This window comes from Schistocerca piceifrons, chromosome 11, assembly GCF_021461385.2.
Source record: "Schistocerca piceifrons isolate TAMUIC-IGC-003096 chromosome 11, iqSchPice1.1, whole genome shotgun sequence".
NCBI classification, from domain to species: Eukaryota; Metazoa; Arthropoda; class Insecta; order Orthoptera; family Acrididae; genus Schistocerca; species Schistocerca piceifrons.
Window position 1 is genome coordinate 147,291,747 of NC_060148.1, and position 25,335 is coordinate 147,317,081.

General features: G+C 40.5%; 1 protein-coding gene across 2 annotated transcripts in view; it reads right to left on the reverse strand.

The window, feature by feature from the left end:
• LOC124720371 (probable citrate synthase 2, mitochondrial) overlaps positions 1-25,335 on the reverse strand; it is a 234,300-nt gene that overhangs the window by 206,384 nt on the left and 2,581 nt on the right. Inside the window, exon 1 of one of the 2 annotated variants that reach the window (XM_047245698.1) lies at positions 9,211-9,482. The exons of the other annotated variant lie outside the window; for it this stretch is intronic. Within the exon in view, the coding sequence (XP_047101654.1) occupies positions 9,211-9,369 (159 nt within the window). The 5' untranslated portion in view covers positions 9,370-9,482. Of the gene's footprint in view, positions 1-9,210; positions 9,483-25,335 lie in introns of those variants that run through there. 2 annotated transcript variants of the gene reach the window in all.

Here is a 25,335-nt window from a genome sequence, read left to right on the forward strand (position 1 = left end):
TGGGTAATGTATGTCTTCACTGAGGTTTCTCACAAATTTTTTTGTTACACTGATTTTTATTTTGTCTTTGTTGCAATGCTTACTCCTATTGCCTTTGTCGCAATGCTTACTCCTATTGTATTTGTTGTATCTTGTCAGTTTCTTTGTCGTGGTTGTTCATTGGAGGTTTCTGTATTGTAGTTTAGCGTTAATTTACTTACTGAAGAGGCTTCTAACAAATCTGAGACCATCCAGTTCCGTGTTTTCGTGAAGAATTTGCCAGTTGACACAGTTGCAGTGTTTTGTGAAAAGAACCGCCTGAAATGACTTCTGACTGGGGCCTCAGGGCAGCGAAGTGTGCTGACTACTTGCATAGCGATAGAAGAGTCATATATACGACACAAAAAAGACATTTCAGATTGGGAATAAGTGTTCTCATTTGAAGACTGATTCAAAGTGAAGATGTTTCCAGTGACTCCTTTGTATGTTCTGTATGTTTTGGCAGAGTGACACCAATGATGCAGATTTTGCATCAATAGAGGAAGAATTAAATATCCTGAATCAGAACTACAGGGGTAGGTTTAAGTCCTGTTAAACTGTAGTCACTGAAATAAAGCTATTTATGAGTACATTACAGCAAAACTGACCACACTCTTCAAAGAAGAAATTCCATATTCAGAAGAAAATGAACCAAAGCACTCTTGCAATTCTCGCCAGGAATTTTTCACAAATATCAGTTCAGTTGCTAAATATTGTGCATACTACAGTGAACAGGTGCAAGTTGTTATTCCAGAGACATTTCGAACCACGTTCCAACAGTATCAAAGTACATGGTAGACACGTCAAGAAATGTGAGGTCTGTAAAAGGAGTCTTTGGAAGGCGAGATCCCTATTACAGTCATCCTGTAGAAGCTGCTCTAGTTCAAACAGTGCAGTCATTTTATCTGGAAGATATATGGGACTGTTCCCGCCAGAGTGCCAACAAGAATACAACTAACAGTTTTAGGTCAAAAAGGTGTGAAATTTAACAGGTACATGACTCGCAGTATTAAAGAAAATTTTGCAATTTGTGAGAGCAAATACACAACTTCACATATTTGAAGACAAAAATTTTATGCACTACGACCTGAGTGGGTAGTTCCACACCCACCCAGAGATGGCTCTGTGTACTGCGCGAATTTTGAACTTTGAAGAACTTACTGAAGCACGTGACATGACACCTTGGTTGGGCGTGTAAAGTCATTAGTCTGACGTAAACCGAAAGACTGTTTCTAGAACGTGGTGACTGCCCTGGAAAGGGAGGCTTGTCTCTACAAACGCTTGGCCTAGAAGACGTAGCGGATCATGCCCTGGTAGACGTAGCAGATAATGCTGCAGAAATTTCATATGCGACTCGGGATGAAAAACTAATTAAGAAAACTTGTAAACTTCGTGAACTGTCAGGGAAAGAATTAACACCAGCATCTGAAGAAATTGCGACAACACCAAACTGCAGAAGTAAAAGGGTGAGTACAGACCGAAGAACTACGTTTACTGCTTCACTGCAATTTTGCTGAGAACTGGTCAGTAATTCTCCCACAAGGAGTACAAGGGCATCATTGAAGTAATGACCAGGTTTCAATTTTTACGGGAGTGATATTTTCAACACAAGTGGCGAACGCTGCAGGAGGGGCGTACTACATCACGGTGTGATTTGCCGTTGAATTTACGAGGAAGTTTGTTCCTAGAAGTCAACCAATGTAATTCTTCCTCCTACGTATCTCGCGGAAAGACCATTAAGGCAAAATTAGGGGGATTCGTGCTAACACTGGTACACAGTACACTTCAACACACCGAAAGGTACTACCGAAGCATACGAGGTATTTCACAAAGTAAGGTGATATTTTTATGAAAAATTGTTTTTTTACCCATCAATACTTTTGTCCCGTTCAAAGTAATCCCCCCCCCCCCCCCCATTTTCAGATACTATACACTTCTGCCAACGCCTCTTCCAATCCTCTAAGCACTCCTCATAAGCACTTTTTGGTACAGCCTTGAGTACTTCCAGCGATGAAGTTTTTATTTCTGCAATCGTTGAAAGTCTTCGTCCTTTCATAGGCCTCCTTAGTTTTGGAAACGAAAAAGTTGCAGTGGGCCAAATCCGATGGCTGAGGCATTATTGTTGTGTTTTTGCAGAAAAATCTCACAAGCAACGGTGAATGAGCAGGTGCATTGTGAAGCAAATCCGACGAATTGTTTTTCCACAATTCCGAACGTTTTTTTTTTGCATATTTCTTCTTTGCTTCTCGCAAACGGCGCATAACGTCAAGGTAATACTCTGACCGTACGACCTTGAGGCAAAAATTCATGATGCCACGGTAATTGAAAGAACAGTGAACAGAACTTCGACATTTTATGGACCTTGGCATGTTTTTTCGGTCTTGGCTCTCCGGGATGCTTCCATTGGAACGATTGGGCTTTAGTTTCGACGACATAAGCGTAAACCCATGTTTCGTCACCAGTTATGACCCTTTTTAGCAAATCAGGACAACCATTGACGTCATTCAAGCGCCCCTGAGCGATGGTCATGCGAAGGTTCTTCTGATCAGAATTTAGAAATTTCTGGAACAAACTTCACTGACACGTCTCATGCCCAAAACATCCGAAAAAATCTCATGACAGGAGCCGAGCGGTATGCCAACATCCTCACCAACTTCGGCGATTTTCCAAAACAATTTTCTTCACAGCTTCGACATCTGTTGTGCTGTGGCGTCCAGAGCGAGGTTCGTAATTGCAATCTTCTCGGCCACCTTAGAATAGCTTTTACCATTTGTACACTTTTTTACTTAGAGCAGATTCACAGTATGCCACTTTTTGGTTTTTAGAGCACTTGATTCCATTTTTCACACAAAATTTGATGCAAATTCTTAGTTCCGTTTTTATAATAATCGAAAATTGCCGAGCACACTGAAAACGTCTAAGTTGGCCGTCAAAAACAAACTCAAGTACGCTGTACACTTTAAACTGTGAACATATGTGCCAACATAAAAAAAGATCGATAGTAGAATATACGTTTCCCGCGAAATTTGAAAACTCGCCTTTTTTCAACAGCCCTCGTTCAATTAGACGCAACAGGAACCGGGAGGTACAGAAAGCGGCTTCAACGACTAATCTCTCAACAGAATGCTTAAGCAAGCGAGGTTCCACGACAAACCAAGGAAGAAGAGAATAACACTGAGCAAACAAGAAGGAACAGAAACGACCAACTACTGTGCATACATCAGAGTCAGAGTCACCTACAAACAAAAGTTTAATGTCGCGATACTTAGTTGCCCCAGTCTAATACATACATTTAAATTTATCCATGTTATATGAGGTCTGCAACTGTATTATAAGTTATGTGGAATATATTTTGCTGCAGTCACTTTTTACAAATATTTTATTAGCATAATGCATTTCGGCAGCATGCTGCCATCATCGGTGCATTACACTGTTACTTATACATCAGCTGACAGGTTATGTACATTAGCTGCTTATGCCAGTGGGGTTAAGAATCGAAAAATAAACCTGTATGGAGAAACACAGTAATATATACCTGTATTGAAGATTAGGACTTTTATCTAGATGTATTGGCAATATGGAGACTGTTACATGGATACTTAATGAAAACTTTTCTGTCACTGAAATAAGCATTTAATGTTGGAGAAGTTTTTGAAGAAGTTAACATTACTACTTTCAAGCTTATCATTTAATAATACATCTTCATGTGCTGTGCCATGAATAAAGATTCCCAGTTCTTCATAGAAGTCCATTTGAGGTCCCTTATTCTTTTTATACCGAAAAAAGAAGGAACCAAGAAATGCAGCGAGCACAGGACAATCAGCCTCATTTCACATGCAGCCAAAGTGATGTTAAGAATAATTAATAAGAGACTTGAGAAAGTAATGAAGGAGAATCTTGGAGAGGAGCAGTTTGGCTTTAGACGGAATACGGGCACCAGAGATGCATAGGGCTCCTACGAAATTTGGGAGAGAGGTTTACTGAAAAAGGTAGAGACCTATATATATATATGCTTCATCGATCTAGAAAAGGCATTTGACAATGTGGTTTGGGATAAGAATTAAAGTGAGAGGAGAATGTACAAACTGGATCGGAATAGGAAAAGGAGTAAGACAAGGATGATGTCTACCACCTACTCTTTTCAACCTCTTCTTGGAAAATATAACTGACAAATGCTCAGTAGATGACAAAGCGTAGAAATTGGAGGAAGAAGAGTAGGGTGTTTGAGGTTTGCTGATGACATGGTCCTTCTAGCTACAGGGAAAAAGAATTACAGGATTTGGTGAACACCATTGCAACTAACGGAAAAAAATATGGAATGAAAATTAACACCAAATTTTAAGTATCTTGGAAGCAGGATAGATATCGACTGGAAGTGCACCACAGAAATTAAAACAAGGATAGCAATGGCAAAAGAGGCGTTTTATAAGAAAAGGAGAATTTTCTGCAGCAGTCTGGACAGACAACTTAGGGAGAGACTCATAAAATGTCTTGTATGGAGTGTTCTATATGGTGCTGAAACGTGGACTATGAAGAAAAATGACGAAGGCTGGAGGCTTTTGGATCTGGACATGGCGGAAGATGGAAAGAATAAGTTGGATGGACAGAGGTACTGAGAAGAGTGGGAGAGAAAAGACAGTTACTAGATGTAATAAAGATAAGAAAAGATTGGACATATATTAAGAAAGAATGACGGTAGAAGGGAAAAGGAAGCGAGGAAGGAAGAGATTCCAGATACTGGATGACATGATGGACGGTACAACATACAGCAGCTTTAAGAAGAAAGCAATGGATCGCAGAAAATGGAGAGGCAAAGGACCTGCTAACATAGCTAACTGATGATTCTTTTTATATAATATATAAAAAGTTGTGATTTACCTGTTACTGTGTGCCAGAAAATGAAATCGCCAACAGAAATGTAAGTAAACGTATTAATATATTATGTAATCATGATATTCACATAATGTACACACGGTAACTGATTTATCCTTCCATACAGGTTTATTTTTCGATTCTTAACCCCACTGGCACAAACAGCTAATGTACATAACGTATCAGTTGATGTATAAGTAACTGTATAATGCATCTGATGATGGCAGCATGCTGCCGAAATGCATTGTGCTAATAAAATATCAGTAAAAAGTGACTGCAGCAGTATAAATTATTCCACATAATGTAATACAGTCGCGATAAGTGTGAAAGTGTTACCGTTTGGCAGCTGGTGAGAAGCCCTCTAAGCGGTGAGAAAGCAGACATGGACATGCATCGTAATTATATCACACGTTTTATTTATTTTTCTCCTAAAGGAATTATAGTTTTGCGTTCCATGCATTAATAAATTGCCAAGGGACATTAATTACCGTGTAAAAAAACGTTATGTCACTGATTCAATGACACTAGCTACAACTCATTCATGAAGTACCTGTACATTGCAGCGTACTCTGCTGTCAGCAACAGAATGTACCTACATATTTCATGCATGAGAAACTGTTGTCTTATGACAGGCACTTTTCTTGACACACAAAGTTTTTATGGAGCCTAATAATTTGCCCATTCTTACGAATCACTACTTTGATAGACGAATATCTTTGCAACTATAATTACTTTTGCTTCAAAAGCGAATACGTTTAGAACTCTTACGTTTGTTGCTCAGATGTAGCAACAATTTAATTTGTTTCTACTCTTATGACGCCTGAGCGTTTTTCCCTTCAGCTACACGTGTGGTGGCTGTTTGGTACATTAAATAATGTAGGTATCACATTCCATACAGGTTTCCTACGGTTTAGTCACTCATCTGACTGGAAGTGCAGCGATTACGTTACACTATTTGGCCTATACAAATCCAGAAAACTTTTCTATTTTTCATAAATTGTATCTAGTTGCCACCTCACTCCGTAAGTCTAAACACCTTTTTAAATCTAGATACCTTGCACGAAAGGCTCCCGGAAGCAATATTACGCCGATTCAAACAGAGCCATATGGTGCATATGCAGATAGCCGGGAGCTCGGGAAGCTTGATTAGTCATTCACAATGAGATAATGCCGTCTTTTGTGTTCCATTCTTTCTCCACACCAACAGCTGTCGATAATTATTACATCTGCCCCCCCCCCCCCACCGCCTTTCTCATCTGTGTACCCTCAACTACAAGGGCGAAGAAACCTCAGCGCCTGGCACACTGACGTCGAAATAAACATTTTTCACTAATATTTCTAAAATAGGATGAACTGCAACACCGCAAGATGAATATTTCTAAAGATCACGTACGTCAAGTGAACGGTATCTGCATCTCTATCCACAGTCTGCAAACCGCTGATGGGCATGGCAGAGGGCACTTTCAATTTTCGCAGTCATTAAGGCTCCTTCCCGTCTACATGAATGGACCGTCGTAAGGAGAATTGCTTCAAAACCTCTGTGCGCGCTGTATAGACATCTTGTCAAAACCATACGGAAACGATACGCAGGGACGTCTTCGTGCAGTCCTAGATTGATCGCGGTAGGTTTGTTCTTTGAAGTTAAAAGGTAGGTTCGCGGCGTAGTTTGCGATCCCAAGTGTTTTCCCACTTCAAATATGTCAGCATATGAATAACCCTGTCCTGGGTCAAACAATCCTGAGACCACCGTGCCGCCCTTTTCTTTCCTTTACGTTCAAGATCACCCGTTCTGTTCGAGTCCTAAACACGTTCAAGCAATTTCCTTGCATAAGTACCACGAGATTTTTGTGAATCATATTTTTACATAGAATTCAGAGATTCAATCCGTGACTCACTGACATAGGTTTTCGTTTTGTGAAGTGCACAATTTTACATTCTGATCATTCAAAGGAAGTTGCCTATGTTTGCACCGTTTTCAAACTATCATAAGCTGACGGAACATCTGTGTTAATTTCTTCAGTCCGTATTTCGTTACACTAACTCATTTTGCCGCAAAATGTTTGAGATTACTATATGTCTGCAATGTCAGTAAATTTACAACATTCACATTCACGTTATGTTAACCGATTCTCGGCTTACAAGACTATCGTCACACTATCTTACGATATTCGCCAACTGCGTGAAATGTGACATTAAGAACGGTGTCCGAAGACACAGTAAATATGTTTAACACGGCACTAGCAATGTAATGAACATGTTAAAAATACCTTTTACTAAATACATATAAGGAGACAAACCAGAGAAACATTAACACAACCTCGAAAAAAAATGCCTATATAGCAACTTAAATTAATGATAAAAAAATTAATGCATGGCAAGAGTTCTTCAGAATACATTGATGAAAAATTACATATGGAAGTTAATACGCAATCGTGATATCACCTTCCAAAGTAACACTTTCAGAAAAGTATTAGGCCTATATTAAATTTACTTTTTCACGTATTAACTATATATTCTATTACTTGTTTGTGAAATTAGGAACGGACAATTCCTAACAACGGTAATGTTAATCTGCCAACTAAATTTTTTTGATTTCACACCATGTGATTTCTTTCTTAGCGATATTTGGAATCCTGTATACGCCATGATCCCTATTCCGGAGTTCAAGGCCGAATATCGGCCTGTAATCTTAGAGACTGAGGTACAAGTATGCCGGGAAGTTAGGGACTATTTCATCGAAAGAACGAGGGGCTGCGAGCATTTGCTTAATATATGTCACATCACAAGCACCACACACTGAAATATGTAAATTACTAGTTTTTATCAACAAATTCGTATTTTTGCATTCTGAAGTGTCGTTTATGAGACACCCTTTACATTAGAAAGGCAACATGAAAAAGCTACCGAAAGAAAATACTACGCAAAGAATCTGCAGGTTGTTTCGCCATCAAAATGCACGTGAAATGGAACATACAACAGGCTGAGACTACCAACATTTCCATGTTTACAGAGAAGCTTATATTAAGTTCTACGTACGACTATATACCTGTACTTTACGTACCAGTACGTTCCACCGATAAAAATGTACTATTATCTTAACGTGAGAATTAATTCTTATAGTACTACTAGTCTGCAATCCACAGTATCATTCGTTTAATTTGTTACACTGGCTGTTCAATAATCTTTCAGTTGCTTCTCTAAATTTTAAACAGTTCTTAGTCGCAACTTAAAGATAATTTCAGTACTTAGAACTGCGCACACTGAACGCTAGACACGTAGACGGAAACGATCTGCCGATTAATAATAATAAAACTAATGACGATAGTAAACTAATGAAAATAGTTACCTCTTTCATGTCCCGTTATTGCTTTTACACAATATTCTTGTCGCTGGTAACGCACAATTTCTTTTTACAGTTAAAAACCCTGCAGCAATTCTTAGTACCTACCACAAGCCCACAACTTATGTTGAGAATTTTTCCATTATTTTCATCAGGTTTTTATTTTCTACAGTCCATGCACATCTTCGATTTTTCAGTAACCCTGTTGGTACTTTCCTGTTTTCTAATTCCAACACCGTCCATAAGCAGTTAAGTTTATCAAATTGCGCATATAACAAGTGGCAATGATGATGCTTAATTAAGTAAATCAGTATGTTGCTCTAATTTTAGAGTTACTTTAGTGCACTATGATAGTAACAGAAAACCGGGTCGACAGGATAGCTTTGTTAACACTTATTCGACTGGAGAGTGATACTGGACTACTCTGAAACCTTGGTTGTGGTGACAGACTAATTTGTAGTGTAGCCCGAGGTCTAGGTTAAGTGATTATCTGGACGTGAATACGAAGTAAAAGTTGTAATAACGAGCAGTTTTGTAGCCAGGTGGTAACGTTCCTGCCATATTTAACGCACTTTTACCCTTAAAAACAAACTGCAACGTAAATTCAAAACACAGATAATTAACTGTCTCCGAGTATTTTTATACATATTACGTATATACATTGCACATAATCCACGAAAAATGGTAAAGGATCAAGTATACAAATTCTACTCGCTTATTCTGTGTGGTGCTATACTCTATGAAAAAGTCAACAACATAATTAGCACCTCATTCCAACAATGAAACAAAGAATTTCTGGTTCTCTTGTTGGAACATACAAAAACCGTTAGCAGACCGCAACACAGTGTACAGTACTAAAGTTTAGCAAGACAGATTTCGAAGAAACTATTTACTGAGCCATGCAAATCCCCGTTCACTTATAATTTAACAGTCTCCACCAAGCCAAAGAGAGAAAGCCAACATTAAGCGCAACTGCTTACCGCTTCTGTCGTTTCTTCTACAACCTCCCTTTCTTTTATATTCGGATGGTTTGCTCTTGAAGTTGAGATGCTTCTGCAAAACTTAGGTGTTAAACTGCCTGCTAAATAATCACGGTAAGCATACTTTTCGAACGCTACAAGCACCCTTCTCATCGCCATATTGCGGACACTACGCTGCCTAACGGCAGTTACAGGAAAGAACTTCCCTATTACCACTGAAACAAATGCAATACCGTACTATCGCGCTTCAACGCGGCCACAAACGTAACGATCGGAATAAGGCGATTAACTGACCAGCTGGCAACAGTTTGTTGTAGTTGGCAGAATGCTCATGCAGAGTTAACGGAGATAAGGTGTTGGGCGCGTGTTCAGCATACGCGTACCACGAGGGGAATTCGCGCCAACCATTTTTTTTTGCCCCTAGCCTCCCATCCGAGTGACCTTGAACTCAGTCCTGACCTGTGTGCAGTTCGTCTGAACCTCGTCCCGATAACACCACTCCGCTGCGACTGATAGGTCTGTCAGGTGTGGGGAGTCTCTCTCTCTCTCTCTCTCTCTCTCTCTCTCTCTCTCCCCCCTCCTTTTTTCTTGGCCCGCCTGACACCTCTTATGGCCCGTCCTTCCTTGCACCAAAAGTGCCTTCATCCGCCAGCCTTCAGTGCCTTTATTGTGCACATGTACTTCCTATTAATAAAATATGGCAATATATACATATGATTTCGTTCCCTTTGATAAAGGAATATCGAACTGAATTTATGCACGTACTACTCTTGGTTGAATAAAATGTATTTCTTCGCACGTAATAAAAAAAGGGATCTTGGAAGTCAATTGCCCCGCAATTCCCACTGCTTGCTCCTTTCGTGTCATACGTAGTAAGACATCTTTCCAAACTCTGCTCTAGATCAATTCTTTGCACACCACACATTTAAACATGTGTGACTTAACGCGACACCTTTTAAAGATTATCTTTTCTGAACTGAATGAAGGAATCAATTTAAATATATCGTATTTAAATGTTTTATACAGAAGACCATATCATACAGGAGACAAGTTTGAAAAAGAAACAGCTCCAACCCATTTTGTACATCTACGTCTATATCTGCAATCCACCGTGAGGTGCATGGTAGAGGGTATGTTCCTTTGTACTCATTTACAGCTAATTCTTTGCAAAGTGTTACAACCAGATGTACGAGTTGGTTGGTTCCATCAGTGACTCGTTGATATTCTAGTTGAAGTATTATGTTTTCGTTTTATGACGAGAAAAACTGAACTTTTAGAGCAGCTTGCCAATTTCTCCACCAATTTGAAATCTGATCAGATCTGAATATTTATGCAGTTTCAGTGAGAGAGCATATACGCATCTTAAAGATTGACAAGTGGTGCTCATAAAAATATTTTAAACTGCTTCTGTAGTGTATAAGTAAGCAAGTTGAAAAAACTGCTCGAGAGTTAGGGAACAGTTATTACGGGAAGTAAATTGGACTGTAAACATAACCATACATTTTTAACGAGGCCATTTCGTGGGGTAGTACATAAAAGAAAAAAGTTTAAAAGTAATCTTTGAAATAAAATATTTATGCATAGTAAGTAGCATTTTTACTTATACTATATTACTTAAAAATTAGAGTAAAAGGTTTATCCATATTGATTTTAATTTGGATGATAATGTGTGTATTCAGATTCCACGAGTCCAACAATCGCCGATTCTTTAGGACTCGACTAGCAGCGGAATCTAAAGATTCCAGCGTCTTGGGCATCGATCCTTTGTTAGAAAATCGTTTTAGAGTTCTCATTTTATCCTTACAGCATTGAAGTCATACGAAAGTAGGTAAAGAAAGGAGCAGACTAGGAAACTATAGTCTCAAATGCCACTACATTTGACAGTAAAGCAATTTGCTTTTTGTTTTCACTGAAATTTTTTTAACATTTAAAAATGTGTATTATCCAGAAGCACATGCCAGCTGTTTAATACATTCAGTAATTTTGATATCAATACTCTCTTCAGTATAGTCACAGACTTGACACAGATTAACAGTGTTACATTACAAAGCGATGACCTAAGGACTTTTTTTATACCGGGTTATCACTGAACAGCTGTTCAACGTGGTGTGTCCGCGTGCCCGTGGCACGGTATTAGGGGGGGGGGGGGGGTGGTTCGGTTTAACAGTGGAACTGCAGGGTAAATGATAAGCAGCTGTTCGTAACACGCGCCCTTCCTTGGTTCAGCAAGTTGAAATGATGTAAAAACTTTAAAAAATATTTATACAAACGCCAAAATTTGAGCATTTATGACTGCTTTGGGCAAATTCCCGGGAAAATGCCCATTTATACAAGTCCTGCCCACAACAGTGGGTGTAGTACGTTCCCTTATGAAGGCCTTCAACTTTGCACTTCAATACTGCAGATCATACCAGTTCGCCCTTTAAAGGATGATGGTAGGACAAAATGTTATTGCCTTCATATTTGTGACGTTACGAGGCTATGCATGTGAAATTACGAAACCTGCGATAAAAATCAACCGCCTCTTTAGTCGAGTCGTCAATTGTTTACAGTAACGAGGCTGATTACGGAATAAATTTATAAGTGTAATTCTGCCGTTCGAAATATCACAATGAAATATCCCAATGATTCATTTATTCTCAAGTGGATAATTTCCAATGATACGAATCTAGGAGCAAAGCACTTGCATCCACTCTTTGATAATGAGCACTTAAGTGTTCAAGAATTGGTTAAACCCGAGTTTTGTATGACATGCACACCCTTCCTTCAGTATTGAAGCTTCACTTCCAACCACCCGAACCCTTTATTTAGCCTGTCTCAATTTCTGCCCAGTTCGATTCAGCACCTCTTTAGAAGTAGCTATCTAATCGCCAGCCTTCTGTAATAAACTTCAAAATCCATACATTACTTACTGCTTTAGGTCATAACATTTCAGGTGCATGTAACGTTACTACAAGTGTTACTGTATTAGTTCGAACAATCCACGGGTTTACTGCCAGTTCATCGTGTCCAACGGGCACTATGAACCAGCAGAGAGAAACTGAAGAATCAAATTCGTCAGGAAATATTTCCAAATAATGATGCGTTACGCCTTGTCCAGCCTGTTCCAGCCACACTGGGTCCTTCCACCTTTTTGACTGTCTTATCTAGAGGAAAAAGGCTCAGAGCACTATGGGACTTAACATCTATGGTCATCAGTCCCCTAGAACTACTTAAACCTAACTAACCTAAGGACATCACACACATCCATGCCCGAGGCAGGATTCGAACCTGTGACGTAGCAGTCGCGCGGCTCCGGACTGAGCGCCTAGAACCGCTAGACCACCGCGGCCGGCTCTTGCCAAAAATTTAGTGGTACAGAATGTTGACTCATTCACACCAGATGTGATACCCAGTTTTATTCAATTCCTTCCTACTATGTACTGTTATTTCATAATCCAACTGCCTATCCTACGTTCCTGAGGAATTTAGTTTGCTTGGCCTTTAGTCTTATTCGTTCTTCCTTATTCAAGAGTCACTTTCATACGCTGTTGGTACCGACACATATTTCACGAAACGTTTCTGTACACATTCTGTTTTGATGAGAACATCTGATCAGGTAACTGACCTTGCCAATTTTGTCTTTTTGCTCTACGCCTCCTTCACGGCAGCATGAGCTCCAAAAATTTAGAACTATTTGAACTACGAATTTTTCAATTACTGTTGTTCTCACTGTTTTTCCCCCACAGGAAGCCATGACGATTTTTGTACTGATATCTTATATATGCGGTTTTGTGTACTTCACAAGCAGATTTCTGTAGTTCATTTTCACTCTTCGAGATTAAAACTGTCAGCTACAAATAGCGTGTCATACGGGCTTGCTGGTTAAAATCATTTTTAATATTTTAGTTTTATTTTCCGTCGCCAAACAATTTCGTTGTCATATACACAAAGAGCAGGGGCTAAAGGCTGCAGCATTATAAAAAACTTGCTAACATTCTTTTCTTTTCACTTCATCCCAATTATTCTGATTCTTGTATTATTGATCCTCCAAATAAACGAATTTGTATTCGTTGTTCATATTTCTATTTTGTAGCCGAGCTTTCCTTTGCTACTGCCTGTCTGCATTTCAGATCTTTACTTCTGTCATCGAGCTTTTTGCTACAGTATTAGTCATACTTTCCTAACCCCGCGGCTTCTTTCTGCTTACCACGGAAGACGTAGCAGCGGTCGCAGGTCCTGACAATGAAACAACGCCGCGGGGAACAAAGGTGAAGGAAATGGAGCTATTATGCAGCCTTCGGCGCATACAATACCACACTGGTTGAAATCAAGACAACGAACGTACACAGCACCACTGCTAGACTCACCTGAACGTTAGTGAAGCCGTCGAATTACTGAGCTCAACAGCGCAATCAGTGAATCCATCCGTGTAGTCCCTCGGTTATCATACGGTATCAGTTTGGTCCTCCACAATTTGAAGTCGTCATCGGAAGAAAGGTAGTATTTTAAGGTGTTTAATGTTATACACTAGGTCAAAGTCAAAATGAGGACATACAGTAAGACATGTGGTAGAAATCGCTTTCTTCAGCTATCAACTGTTTCACGCAGAAGACCGTTCATATCAGTCCCCACACGAACACCGGAATAATAGACACTGAGGTGATTGTGGAGCAAAAAATCTAATAGATGAGGCAGGGTCCTGTATCAGATGAGATGCGTTTACTGTTCTTCGTGAACTACAAGGTAACTTCTCTGCACACTGAAAAGCCAACAAGTGAATACCCTCTACCCTTACACTTAATCCAACCATATTTTTTTTCCATTGTCACTATTTAGCAGGTTGTGGTTAAGCTGGGACCTAATAGCACAGCTTAAATTGCTGCAAATAAACGACCAGCAATGAAATTTATGATCTTCGTTTTCACAAGTATTCACCTGTTTTTCCGTAATATTCCTCTATTTCTAACAGACTATATAACACGGGGGTGGGGCATGTTCGTATCTCTGCCATGTTTACGTTTGAAACCGACATCTAAATAATGCGACTCGGAGCAGAAAGCAGATTTCCTGTCATTACGCGCTGTGTGAAATGGAGCTGACAGTTTCATTTATAGCTGAAATCAAGCATTGATTATAACAAATCAACGAACTGTAGTACTACTCTTACACATGTAGTAGTGCAGTTAACCTAGTTTCTCCGAAATTCCTGATAAGGCAGTGATTTTCGTTTTTACATGTGGGCGAGTTGAAACTTATTGACAGTTTTAATAAGCGACAGAATGACTTTTAGTGGATACTTTTTGTACACTGAATTTTTGTAGTTCGCCGTTTCCACAGTAGTGGAAGAAAAAAATTTCTAACGCAGCATTAGTTTTCTAACGATTCCACAAAAATGTGTGTCAAACGGTTAAGCAAGCTTTTGTAAGAAAGGAAACTCATGTGCATAATGTCAGATATTTACATAAAATAAACACGTATTTGTTTTATTTTTGCTTAATCCAGTACAGATACCGAAACATCAAGATAGGAAGCGTAATATACAACGAAACTTAATATACTGGGAGAGTGGGCTGGTCTCAAAATCTTAGTCATTCAACAAGTTTTAAATCCAAGGACCACATCCTAACTTTCAACTTATGGAAATGCCTCTTCTACTATTTTAAAGTAATTCACTTACACGACTGAGGTTTTCGTCACTTTACCAAATCTGTAGGAACAAGACTAATCTGAGCATATGTGAACGTCTTTACTTCTACATATGGTAAAAAGCACAAAATTTGATCTGCAACAAAAATGTCAAATAGTACACTATAAATGCGTAATGATGTGCTCGGCTTCATGCCCCGAGTCACGTGACTCAGATGTTGGTTTCAGTAAAATGACGCCATACGCAGTCATATCTATGGTCTATGATTTCCGTGGTTGTGATTAGGGTGGGATCCAGTAGCACAGCTTAAATTGCTGCGACTGAAATTAGTCAGACCCCCAACCAAGCCTAAGCGGAGTAGTCAGTAGTTACAGATATGTACTCAAAATGTAGAGCTCATTTCTGAAAAGTAGGAGTGAAATTGCTTCAAGTTATCGGTTCAAGGCAGTTGCACGAAAGTCACGAAGTAGCAGATAGGGATTAATTTATCATTCACAAAGTTTTTCACCTTCGGTTCTTGTTTATTTCCTAGCATCCTCTGCGTCAATCTTTCGCGCTTATTTTTCAGTGTTTTTGTGTGGGGCAGTTTTATATGCCTGCATTTCCACAAATTTATCTTTTTCCATCAACTAATATCGACTTCAAACTGTAATCTCCAATGTAACTAATTAGCCATAGCCATTTCATATTCACACTTTTTCCAACAGGGTACAGAGAACTGATCAACGTTATTTGCATCTGGCAAGTCTATGCGTATATAACGTTTTATCAGGTATTTGACAATTTGATGTGTGCAATAACACCGCATTGCCCTGCAAATAACGGCTTTAATATGGGAGCGCTACACAAAGTGTCTAAGTGCACTAAGGTGCAAGCGGTCTAGTTACTTTTATCATGTACATTTACGAAGCATAGGAAATTACCAACGAGCAATGTGACTTGTCACCCTCATCCGATTAATGATTCGTTATGTTCACTTTTCCATCATTCATCACGCCAAGGCACAAGCCGCGGGGCCCGTAAATTCATTTTTACCGAAATTAGCAACTAATGGGACGCAAGCTGCCCTACGAAGTATTCACTGGCAAACTAGTATCGGGCGCGCTTTTTCATATCAATAGCCTCATATACTGGTTTCTTATCACTTTCCAAAGAAGCTTGTCGATAACGTCCATATAATTATGTAATTATGACAGTTTTAATCAGCACGTAGACTGGAGCATTATGTAGTTATCGATGCCGGTGTACTCTATCATTAACCTTGAGTTTAACACACATCGCCAGTGACAAACGATGGCAGGAGTAAAATTTTTAGTCGTCCTGAATGCTATGCGTGAATAAGAAGAACGAGGTGACAGCAATTTGTTTACAGGCCAGCTACCATGCCAACAAGTCGGAATGAGATTTGTCACCCCTTCTGTTCTGTTGTAATGAAATGATCGTACGACATTACTGACCGGGAGACACCCCTGTGTGTTTGTTCGTCCTACTGGGGTAAATTTGTGCCTATTTGGCGTCTTTGTGATGGCAGGCGGATCGGGGGAGTGGCTATGCCCCTTCCCAGAACTTCACCCGAGATACAGTGTGTTCCATTTATCTCATGACCGCCTGCCCTGGGTATTGCAGGCCGCCCACGTAAGCCACGCCCGCCGGTCAAATGGGTCCCCCGGACCTCACTATGCCCCCCCCCCCCCTCCACCCTGAAGGCAGTACAGGCATATACGTCTTGTCGGCCAGTGTCATTCGAGCAGTGAAACAGGTATCACGAGAGTACCTGAAGTTTGCGAACCGAACAATGGCAAGAGCGAATTAGTCAATACAACGAGTGTTTATTTAAGCTCGATTGCTGGGAGATTGAACATAAGTTTCCAGTTGTTTGAGTTCAGAGTCGTGGTGCAGTTCAAATTAGTGAATAAAGTTCGTGAAACGGGAAATGTTCAAGACAAGAATCGTAAAGCGTAAACGACGTAAAGTGCTCGACACTGCATACCGCCTGGAAAATTCCCCTAAAGTCTCTTTAGACGTCTTTCGCAGCAAAGAGATATCGTGCACCTCTGTACAAAGAGCTGCACTCAGGGTTAAGTTATGCGAATGGGTTTTAAAACACGTGCATAACGGTGAAATGGATCCTTACCCCAATTGTCTTCAGACGAGGCTTGTTTCCATTTACACGGGTATTTTAATTCCCAAAAGTGTCGACACTAGAATGCAGATGGACCTGTTGTGCTTCATGATGAGCCCCTTCATGATCAGAAAATAGGGGTGTGGTGCGCAGTTAGTGGTGACAATACGCCCAATTTTTTTAATGACAGTTATAAGGGAAAGATATGTGCAAAACGTCTTGTGCCCATTTTTTAATGAACTGAGTGAAAGAACGAAGCTTCGCATTTTTTTCAACAGGATCCGCCGGCCAATATTTGTTTGCACTCCATTCACTATGAGTTCGATGAGAGAGTGATTAGTAACAGTATCTGGCCCGCAAAGGAGTCCTGATTTAACTCCGTGCTATTTTTATTTGTGGGGTGCACTTAAGAACGAAGTGTTCGCAACAAATACTCACACGATAGAGGAACTCGATAATATTCGTGAATCAGTTAATTCAGTATCTCAGAACTACGTGTGATTAATTTGTGATGTCAAATGTGTGGAAAATAATGGCAGGCTGTTCCAGCATCTCCTTGCGTGACATGGGCGAGTACGAAATTTGCTTATATTTTAAATGTAGTCACGTCGCACAGCAGCAGTAGTCTGGCTACACGCCATCTGATCGCAGGGCAACGGAGCCCTCGCGCCCTGGCATCTACTGGGCTGCACAGGTGGCCATCAGATAAATTGAAAACCCTGTATATTTGCAATATAACCTTCAAACTTAACAGCCTCGAAAATTTTATCACTATTGTAAGGTAGCGTGTCGGGGAATAATGCCTCTGAAGTCATTGTAGTCTGAATATCGGTTGGGGTATTACATGTCATGCATATTACTCGGTCGGCTTTCCCACTTGGCTGATGCAAGTTGAAGTTGCAACCCTCTGGCGCTATAGGACTCTGAATTATAGAGTAACATGGCAGTGTGTTTCATTTACGTCGGTGCGTCAAACAGCGTCCTGTAATAGAATTTATAGCTCTTAGAGTTCATCCACTCATGGAGTACCTTCAGAATGACAGTGCCAGACCACAAATGAGCGCTGCGTCAATTCAACGCCTTGGTTTCACCACCATCGATCATCTACAGTCCCGACTTGGCGCCATCCGAATCTCAGTCTCCAACAATGAAAGAACACTTTCGAGAAGTTCGCGTTAATAGAGAATCGATGCGAGCAAAGGTGAGATTCTGGCTTGGTCAACAATGTCAAACATTCCACAGTAATGGTATCAAAGTGTGTTAGTCGCCAAGGTGACCTGAGGAAATAAAATTGTACACATGAAGAATAAAGATGTAGCATGTTAATAAATTTTGCCTTATTTAAAATGCGTTAAGAGTTTTCACAAATTCGAATGTCTTACTTTGGAGGCGTTACACTGACAAAATTTCTGAATTCATCCATTGCGCGCCTGCCGCACCCCCCCCCCCCCCCCCCCACACACACACCGAGCAAAATGCTGGATTCTGGTCTGGACAAAGATGAGAGGAAATTATTAGGGCAACATCAATAGCATGTCCCAGAGCAAAAGAAATCAACCCTGCCTGAATCGAACCCTGGACCTGACTTTCCAATTAACTTTTAACACTTTTACGTTATCACATAACATAAACCCGTTATCCAAATAGTAATGTACAACACATTTACATTTCAGTCTCCAATACGGAAATCTAAGGAATTTCAACTGCCGTAATTTCTTGCTTGACATTGGTAGAACTCAATTCTTTTGGGGGAGAATACATATTTCTCCCTATAATGGTTAATCTGTAGGAAGTTATGGCGTTGCGTAGTCATGTACAACCAGAAATCTTCACTCCTGTCCCTTTGGGAATTTGTAAGAACTAATGTGTAACCAGCTGGCATTTTTCTTCATGTCTGGATAAAGTTCCTCTCAGTGTGTAAGACTTGTCGGTATTATCGTGTTGGACATTCTCTGGATGCTTGCACGAACGGTCATACACTATTCACGCATACTGTTGGAGTTCTTTGGTGTAAATGAGACTGCAAGGGACACTGCGGAAAATACTTTCGTTCTATGAAATTTCTTATTTTACTTTGCATCAAGTTCTTTGTACACTGAACCCTGCCTATCCACAGCTTGGCGCATTTTCGTTTTAGGTTCCTTTCCTATGGGAGCACACTGACAGAGTGCTCCATCCTGTTTTAATAAGTGTCAGCATTGCCTTCTTGTATAAGCTGTGATTGGCAAATGTTTCCATCAATTATCTTTTTTGCAAAAAAATGGAGGAGGCTTAAAATAGTCTTAGTGAATCCAGGCCAAAAACTCATTTTGGTGTGTATGTTTACCGTTCAGTGATGGTGTGAGGTGTCATTCGGTGTTAGCATGAGGTGGCTTGTTACAACGTATGCAGCAGTTATGTTCGTTAACTTTCCACAGATGTGACAACAGTAAACGAAATATAAAGCTTGGCGTGTTCGTAGTGTGCAGCTATAAAATCCAAACATGCAACTTGGCGATATGCGTAATTTTTGTGGTCTGAAGCACCTGAATGTGCTATGCTTTTTAACCTTGAGCAGTATGTGCAAGTCTGCAGTATCTTTGATTATGTCACATCTAACTCGTTACCACAGAAATGGATCATAGTTATGGATCGACGGACTATCACCACCCTGTACAAAAATGTTATGACAGGGTCATCAGCAATCTTCGGCTGTTTACTGACGGGAAGGTGTCTTCGTCGAGTGACTATAGCATGATTCAGTATGACAATTTATAGGTATGATAAATGGTAGCATGCTCGGAATATAGAAGAATTTAAGTTAATGGAGATGGGTATGAAAAAGTATCCCACTACAGAGTTAGTAGCTTGACGATGGACAGTAACATCTATTAAATATCTAGGTCTAACGATGCAAAGCTATGTGAAATGAAGTGAGCATTTAAGGATTGTAGTGGGAAGGTGAATAGCTGACGTCGGTTTACTGGTAAAATTTCCAGCTAAATATAGTTCATCTGCAAAGGAGACCACATGCACAATGCTAGAACGATCCATTCTTGAGTACTGTTTGTGTGTTTGGGATCCCCATCAAGTAGGATTAAGGGAACATTGAAGCAATTTAGAGGCGAGCTGCTTGATTTGTTACCGATTGATTCGGAGCAACTCGTGAAAAATGGAAATCACTGGGAGGGAAGACTACGTTCTTTTCGAGGCACACTACTGAGAAAATGTTTTTCCCTTCTATTTGCAACTGGAACGGGGATATTAGGCAAGGCGGCATGGCTGCGGCAGCAACAGCTGGGCGGTGTTCTGTTTACTTTCTTGCTCCGTCCGTTGAAGTGCAGTACCAGATGGCTTAGCGGGATGGCAATATATCACTTGCTGCTCGCGTTCGCTACTAGTTTGCGACATTTTGTCGCACAACATTAACACGAAAAGTATGCAAAAAACGGAAACTAACATCACCAGCCTCAAGCATCTTCTGCAGCTTCTACCACTGTCATAGTGGTACGAGGTACCCGCCGCAACGCACACAATACGGTGGCTTGCAGAGTTTATGTGGAGGTAGAAGCTGCAGAAGATGCTTGAGGCTGGTGATGTTGGTTTCCGTTTTTTGCATACTTTTCGTGTTAATGTTGTGCGACAAAATGTCGCAAACTAGTAGCGAACGCGAGCAGCAAGTGATAAAGATATTGCCATCCTGCTAAGCCATCTGGTACTGCACTTCAACGGACGGAGCAAGAAAGTACACAGAACACCGCCCAGCTGTTGCTGCCGCAGCCATGCCGCCTTGCCTAATATCAAGTGGCAGTCCCGTTTCGTATCGCCTCAAAATTTAGACTTGCCGTCCTCAACGTTGTCAACAGTCTTGACATCGGATGCTATAAGGGTATGTTGTTAGGCATTCTCTCTTGTTTGTAGATGTTCAAAGCGAATGTAAGTTTTCTAGCATTTCTACCTTATCAAACGACGATACTTAAATAGCTTCGTCAGCTAACAATCTGATAGTACAGTAAATTCTAGGTTACGAATATATTAAAAAATAGTACATTTGTCGCTCATTTCTGTAAAAGATGCTGTCCAGTTCAACGTGCCCAGTATTGTCAGCTAAAAATTAACGGAGCTAATTGCATATGTGGAAACTAGCAATCCCTACTCCAGATTTTTAATGGAATCTAACGCCCTTGTATAAAACAGCTGTACGTTTGATTCCTTTTCATATGATTTTATATGCTGAATATCTGACGTTAAGTGTGTAAGCGAGAGAAGTTTAGAAAATGTTTGAAATTCTTTAAAATGTTAGAAGTTACGAAGTGCTCTCCAATTCTGGGTGAATATGCACGGAGGTGACGAGTCACTGGATAGCGATACGCACACACAGAAGGTATAAAAGGCGCTGACGGAGCTGTTAATTCGTACTCATGTGAACAGGTTTCCGACTTAATAACTGCCGCACGGGGAATTAAAATACTACTAATGTGAAACTGTAGTCGGCGCTAGACGCATGGGACATTCCATTCCGGAAATAGTTACTTCAATATTCCAAGATCCACACTGTCTATGAGCCGAGAATACCAAATTTCAGGAACGTCCGAAATCAGCGGTGTTTGCCATTGCCAACAGACAAGCAATATTGCGTGAAACGAGCGCAGAAATCAATGTGGGGCGTACGACGAACATATCCGTTACGACAATGTGGCGAAATTTGGTGTATACGGGCTTTGGCAGCAGCAGACGACCGACTCTAGTGGCTTTGCTAACAGCACGACATGGCCTCTCCTGGGCTCGAGACAGTGTCGGTTGGACGCTAGACCATTGGAAAACAGTGGCCACGTCAGATGGGCTACTATTTCAATTGGTAGGGTTAAAATGTAGCGCAGACCCACGAAGCCATGGACACAAAATGTCAAGGCAATGTGCACGCTGGTGGCGGCTACATAATGATGTGCGCTGTGTTTACACGGTCCTCTGGTCCGACTGAAACTGCCACTGACTGGAAACGGTTCTGTTCGGCTACTAGGACACCATTTTCAGCCATTCATGCACGTCCTATTCGTAACTATGATGCAATCTGTATGGATGCCAATGCGCATGTCAGAGCATACTGGATAATTCGAACGAATGCTTTGGCCACCCAGATCGCCAGACATGAAACCCATCTAACATTTATGAGACGACCGAGAAGTCAGTTCATGCACAGTATCCGGCAACACTTTCGCAATTATGGGATGCTATAGAGGCAGCATGGACCATTATTCCTGCAAGGGACTTTCAACGACTTGAGTCCATGCCAGGCCGAGTTGCTGCTCTATACTGGGCAGAAGGAGAATGTATTGAGAGGTATCTCATGACTGGTCACCTCACAGTAATTTCGCAGTTTGTTCAGTGATATGCTTATACGTCTGTAAAATGTGTTTCAGATAGTAGTAAGGACATTCTAAAAACATCAAGCTTTAAGTTGAAGTTTTACTGCATGAACAGGTAAGCGATAAATAATTTATTTTGTGGGAGTGAAAGTTTCAGAAATGTTTCTAACGATGCACAAGTGTGGTAGAAGTTGCGGAGTTCTCTCCAATTCTGAATGGATATAACTTGAGTACGCGCACTGAGAGTTAACGGTGGTTCAGAACCAAATTTTGCAACTGTAATACTTTACGTAACTGTGCCTAACCAAGGTAACTAGAAGATTACCACACATTTTATACTTTTAAAATCAAATTTTTGGTGCCCTTGAAGCCGTTAGACAGGTAACATACAACTGGTACTGTCACCAGACACCGGGTTAGCCATTTAGTAATATAGACTTTATATGTTCGTTGTATGTTGACGCTGTGGTACAGAGTAACGCCTCTTCGTAAATCTACGAAGACTAAATTTTTCCCCTAGGTTGCGCAGAGCGCCAGCTACAAGCAGAACACTCGCACCTCTTGTAAACAGCCCCATTTAACACCGTGCCGACTGTTCGTCGGAACGTGCGTTGCATATTCACAAGCCGGTACGTGTTAAGTAAGCGTACTCGCGGCCGTGTGTGTCGAAAGCTGAGATCCCGGTAAAGACGGCGGGTCATTTGTTTTCACTTACACTTTCAATGTCTGTTCGGCAAGTTCGTCACGTCTGAATGTTCGGCAGTGTCGGATGATAAGCGCGTGCCTGGAAACCGCAAAGTCGCGGGTCCCAATCACGACCAGGCCATCGAATAAATCAGTCTGCCTTTTAACCTAGCCTTCACGTCTATGATGTAGAGCAGGGTTTCCCAAACTGTGTTCCGCAGAAACCGAGTAAGTGCTCTGCGAACCACGTAATTAAATTTTCTTTAATTTTAGACATTTTTATGATTTTTAAAAATGTTATGATTTGTTATTAGTTACGATGTAAAACTGAAGCAATGTCTGAATACAACTAGTTTATTTTTTTTAAATTTTTTATTAACCTTCAAAATAAACAAGGTGCTCCATCAGAGTGCCAGGATTCTCAAAGTTCCGTCAGAAGAAACGTTTGGGAAACCATGATACAGAGATGCATGAACGATATGTGGTTCGCTTTCCACATTAAGCTGTAGGTCCTCTTTTTCCAATAGGATTACTGGAAAAGGTTAGAGTTACCCAAGTCACCGAGGTGGCTTCCTGTACCACTCACCAGGCCCATGGGCCACAAGGAATAGGAATAATAATTTATGATTATCACAATAGTAATAGTGCTGTATGCAGCCCAAACCCCTATCCCTAACAGCAAATGAAAGCTTCCTCTAAGAACTGCAGAGAGAACAGTCCAGAATCATTAGGACAATCGTGGCATTCAATTACAAGAATCCTACCCACCAAAAAGGCCCAACATTTCAGTATTTTTCATAGACAAGAAATAGGCCAGTTGCCCTACGATTTTTACCTGTTACTGAAACGACATTGGCAAGAAAAAGATCCCAGTAATTCAAAGAACATATCAAAATACCTGCTGTAGTTCCTGAGACTAGTCCGAGTGAGCAGGGCTCTTCAATTCATGAAGAGAAGATTTAATAAAAATTTTACTTACTGCAACATGACAACTTACATTTTATGTTTGCATGCTACAATTTTGTATTATGTTTTTATGAATGCAATGTAAGTTTCAATACCGAAAACACTTATTTTCCTTTTACTGTGGAACCTTACTGCTTGCCAAATTCCATGATTCTAGATCAACAGGAAGCGCCCTATAGGTTTTCATGGAGAGTTCCGTGAAAGATCAATGTGAGACAAACGACTATCTTTTGACTACATTCACTGATAAGCGTAGATAGACCAAGGGACTGTAAACCTTGGTATGTGACAAATTTCAACTTGTACGCCTATCCGTTGCAGAGAAAAAGGTTCTTAAGTCGGACGGACGGATTACAAAGCAATCCTATAAGCTTTCCGTTTTTACCGACTGAGGTACGAAGCCGTAAAAACTAGACTATCCACAAAAGACGTTTACGACTTTACGGTCACCTCAAACGAATGAACGAGGACAGATTGACAGATCTTCCACTTATCTATAAATACCAAAGACGATCTCCCACTCGCACAAACGCACCCTGAAGACCTGTGGCAGGAATGTCTTCCGTTAGTGACATACGGGCTACATCGAGATGAGCCACCAAAAAGACTACGCGGTGCCCTTTTAACAGAGAAGCGTAAACATACCTACTCAGTGACGGAAATCTGAGCTTCGAAGGGCGCAAACTTCACTGCTAAAAGTAACTGCACGTGACATGGTCCTAGATAGCGGCAGTGAAAAAATATACTTAATACAAAATAGAAGCATTACAAAGTTGCTGATTAAAGCTAGGTGCCTATGGCTATGCTCAATGCCTCGCCATGAACAGCCATAAGTTTAATTTGAAGAAAGAATATGAAAAAATGTTGGATCCCAAGTATGAAAATAGGGCTTGGAAACAGAACCAACAAGGTGTGGAAAAGTAGAGGATTGCACTATATGGCCACTTACAGGATAAGTGGACAAACATTAACTTTTGACGAAAACCCAAATTTTATGATTTATAAAAGTTAAGGAAGAGCTACAGGAGTTGGGAATGAAAACCGACAAATTCAGGGAGAAGGAAACGGGCATTTCTAGGAAGAACAGAAGGAATTAAGTATTGGGGAACAAAAAAAAAAAAAAAAAAAAAAAAAAAAAAAAAAAAAAAAAAATCAGCTTTCACGTGGCTCGGGATTGGCCAAATTCGGTTCATAATATGGCGGCTAGGTAAGCACCCAGACGAAAGCACAGTGGTCAACTTATCACAGGAATCCGTCTGCAGCCACTTGGTCGCAGCTCGTAATTTCTATTCACAGCGTTAATCCTCGTTTCTTATTTTTCCCTAATAATGAACCAGATAAAAGTTATTAAGAGTGCAACACTACTGTATTATAAACAC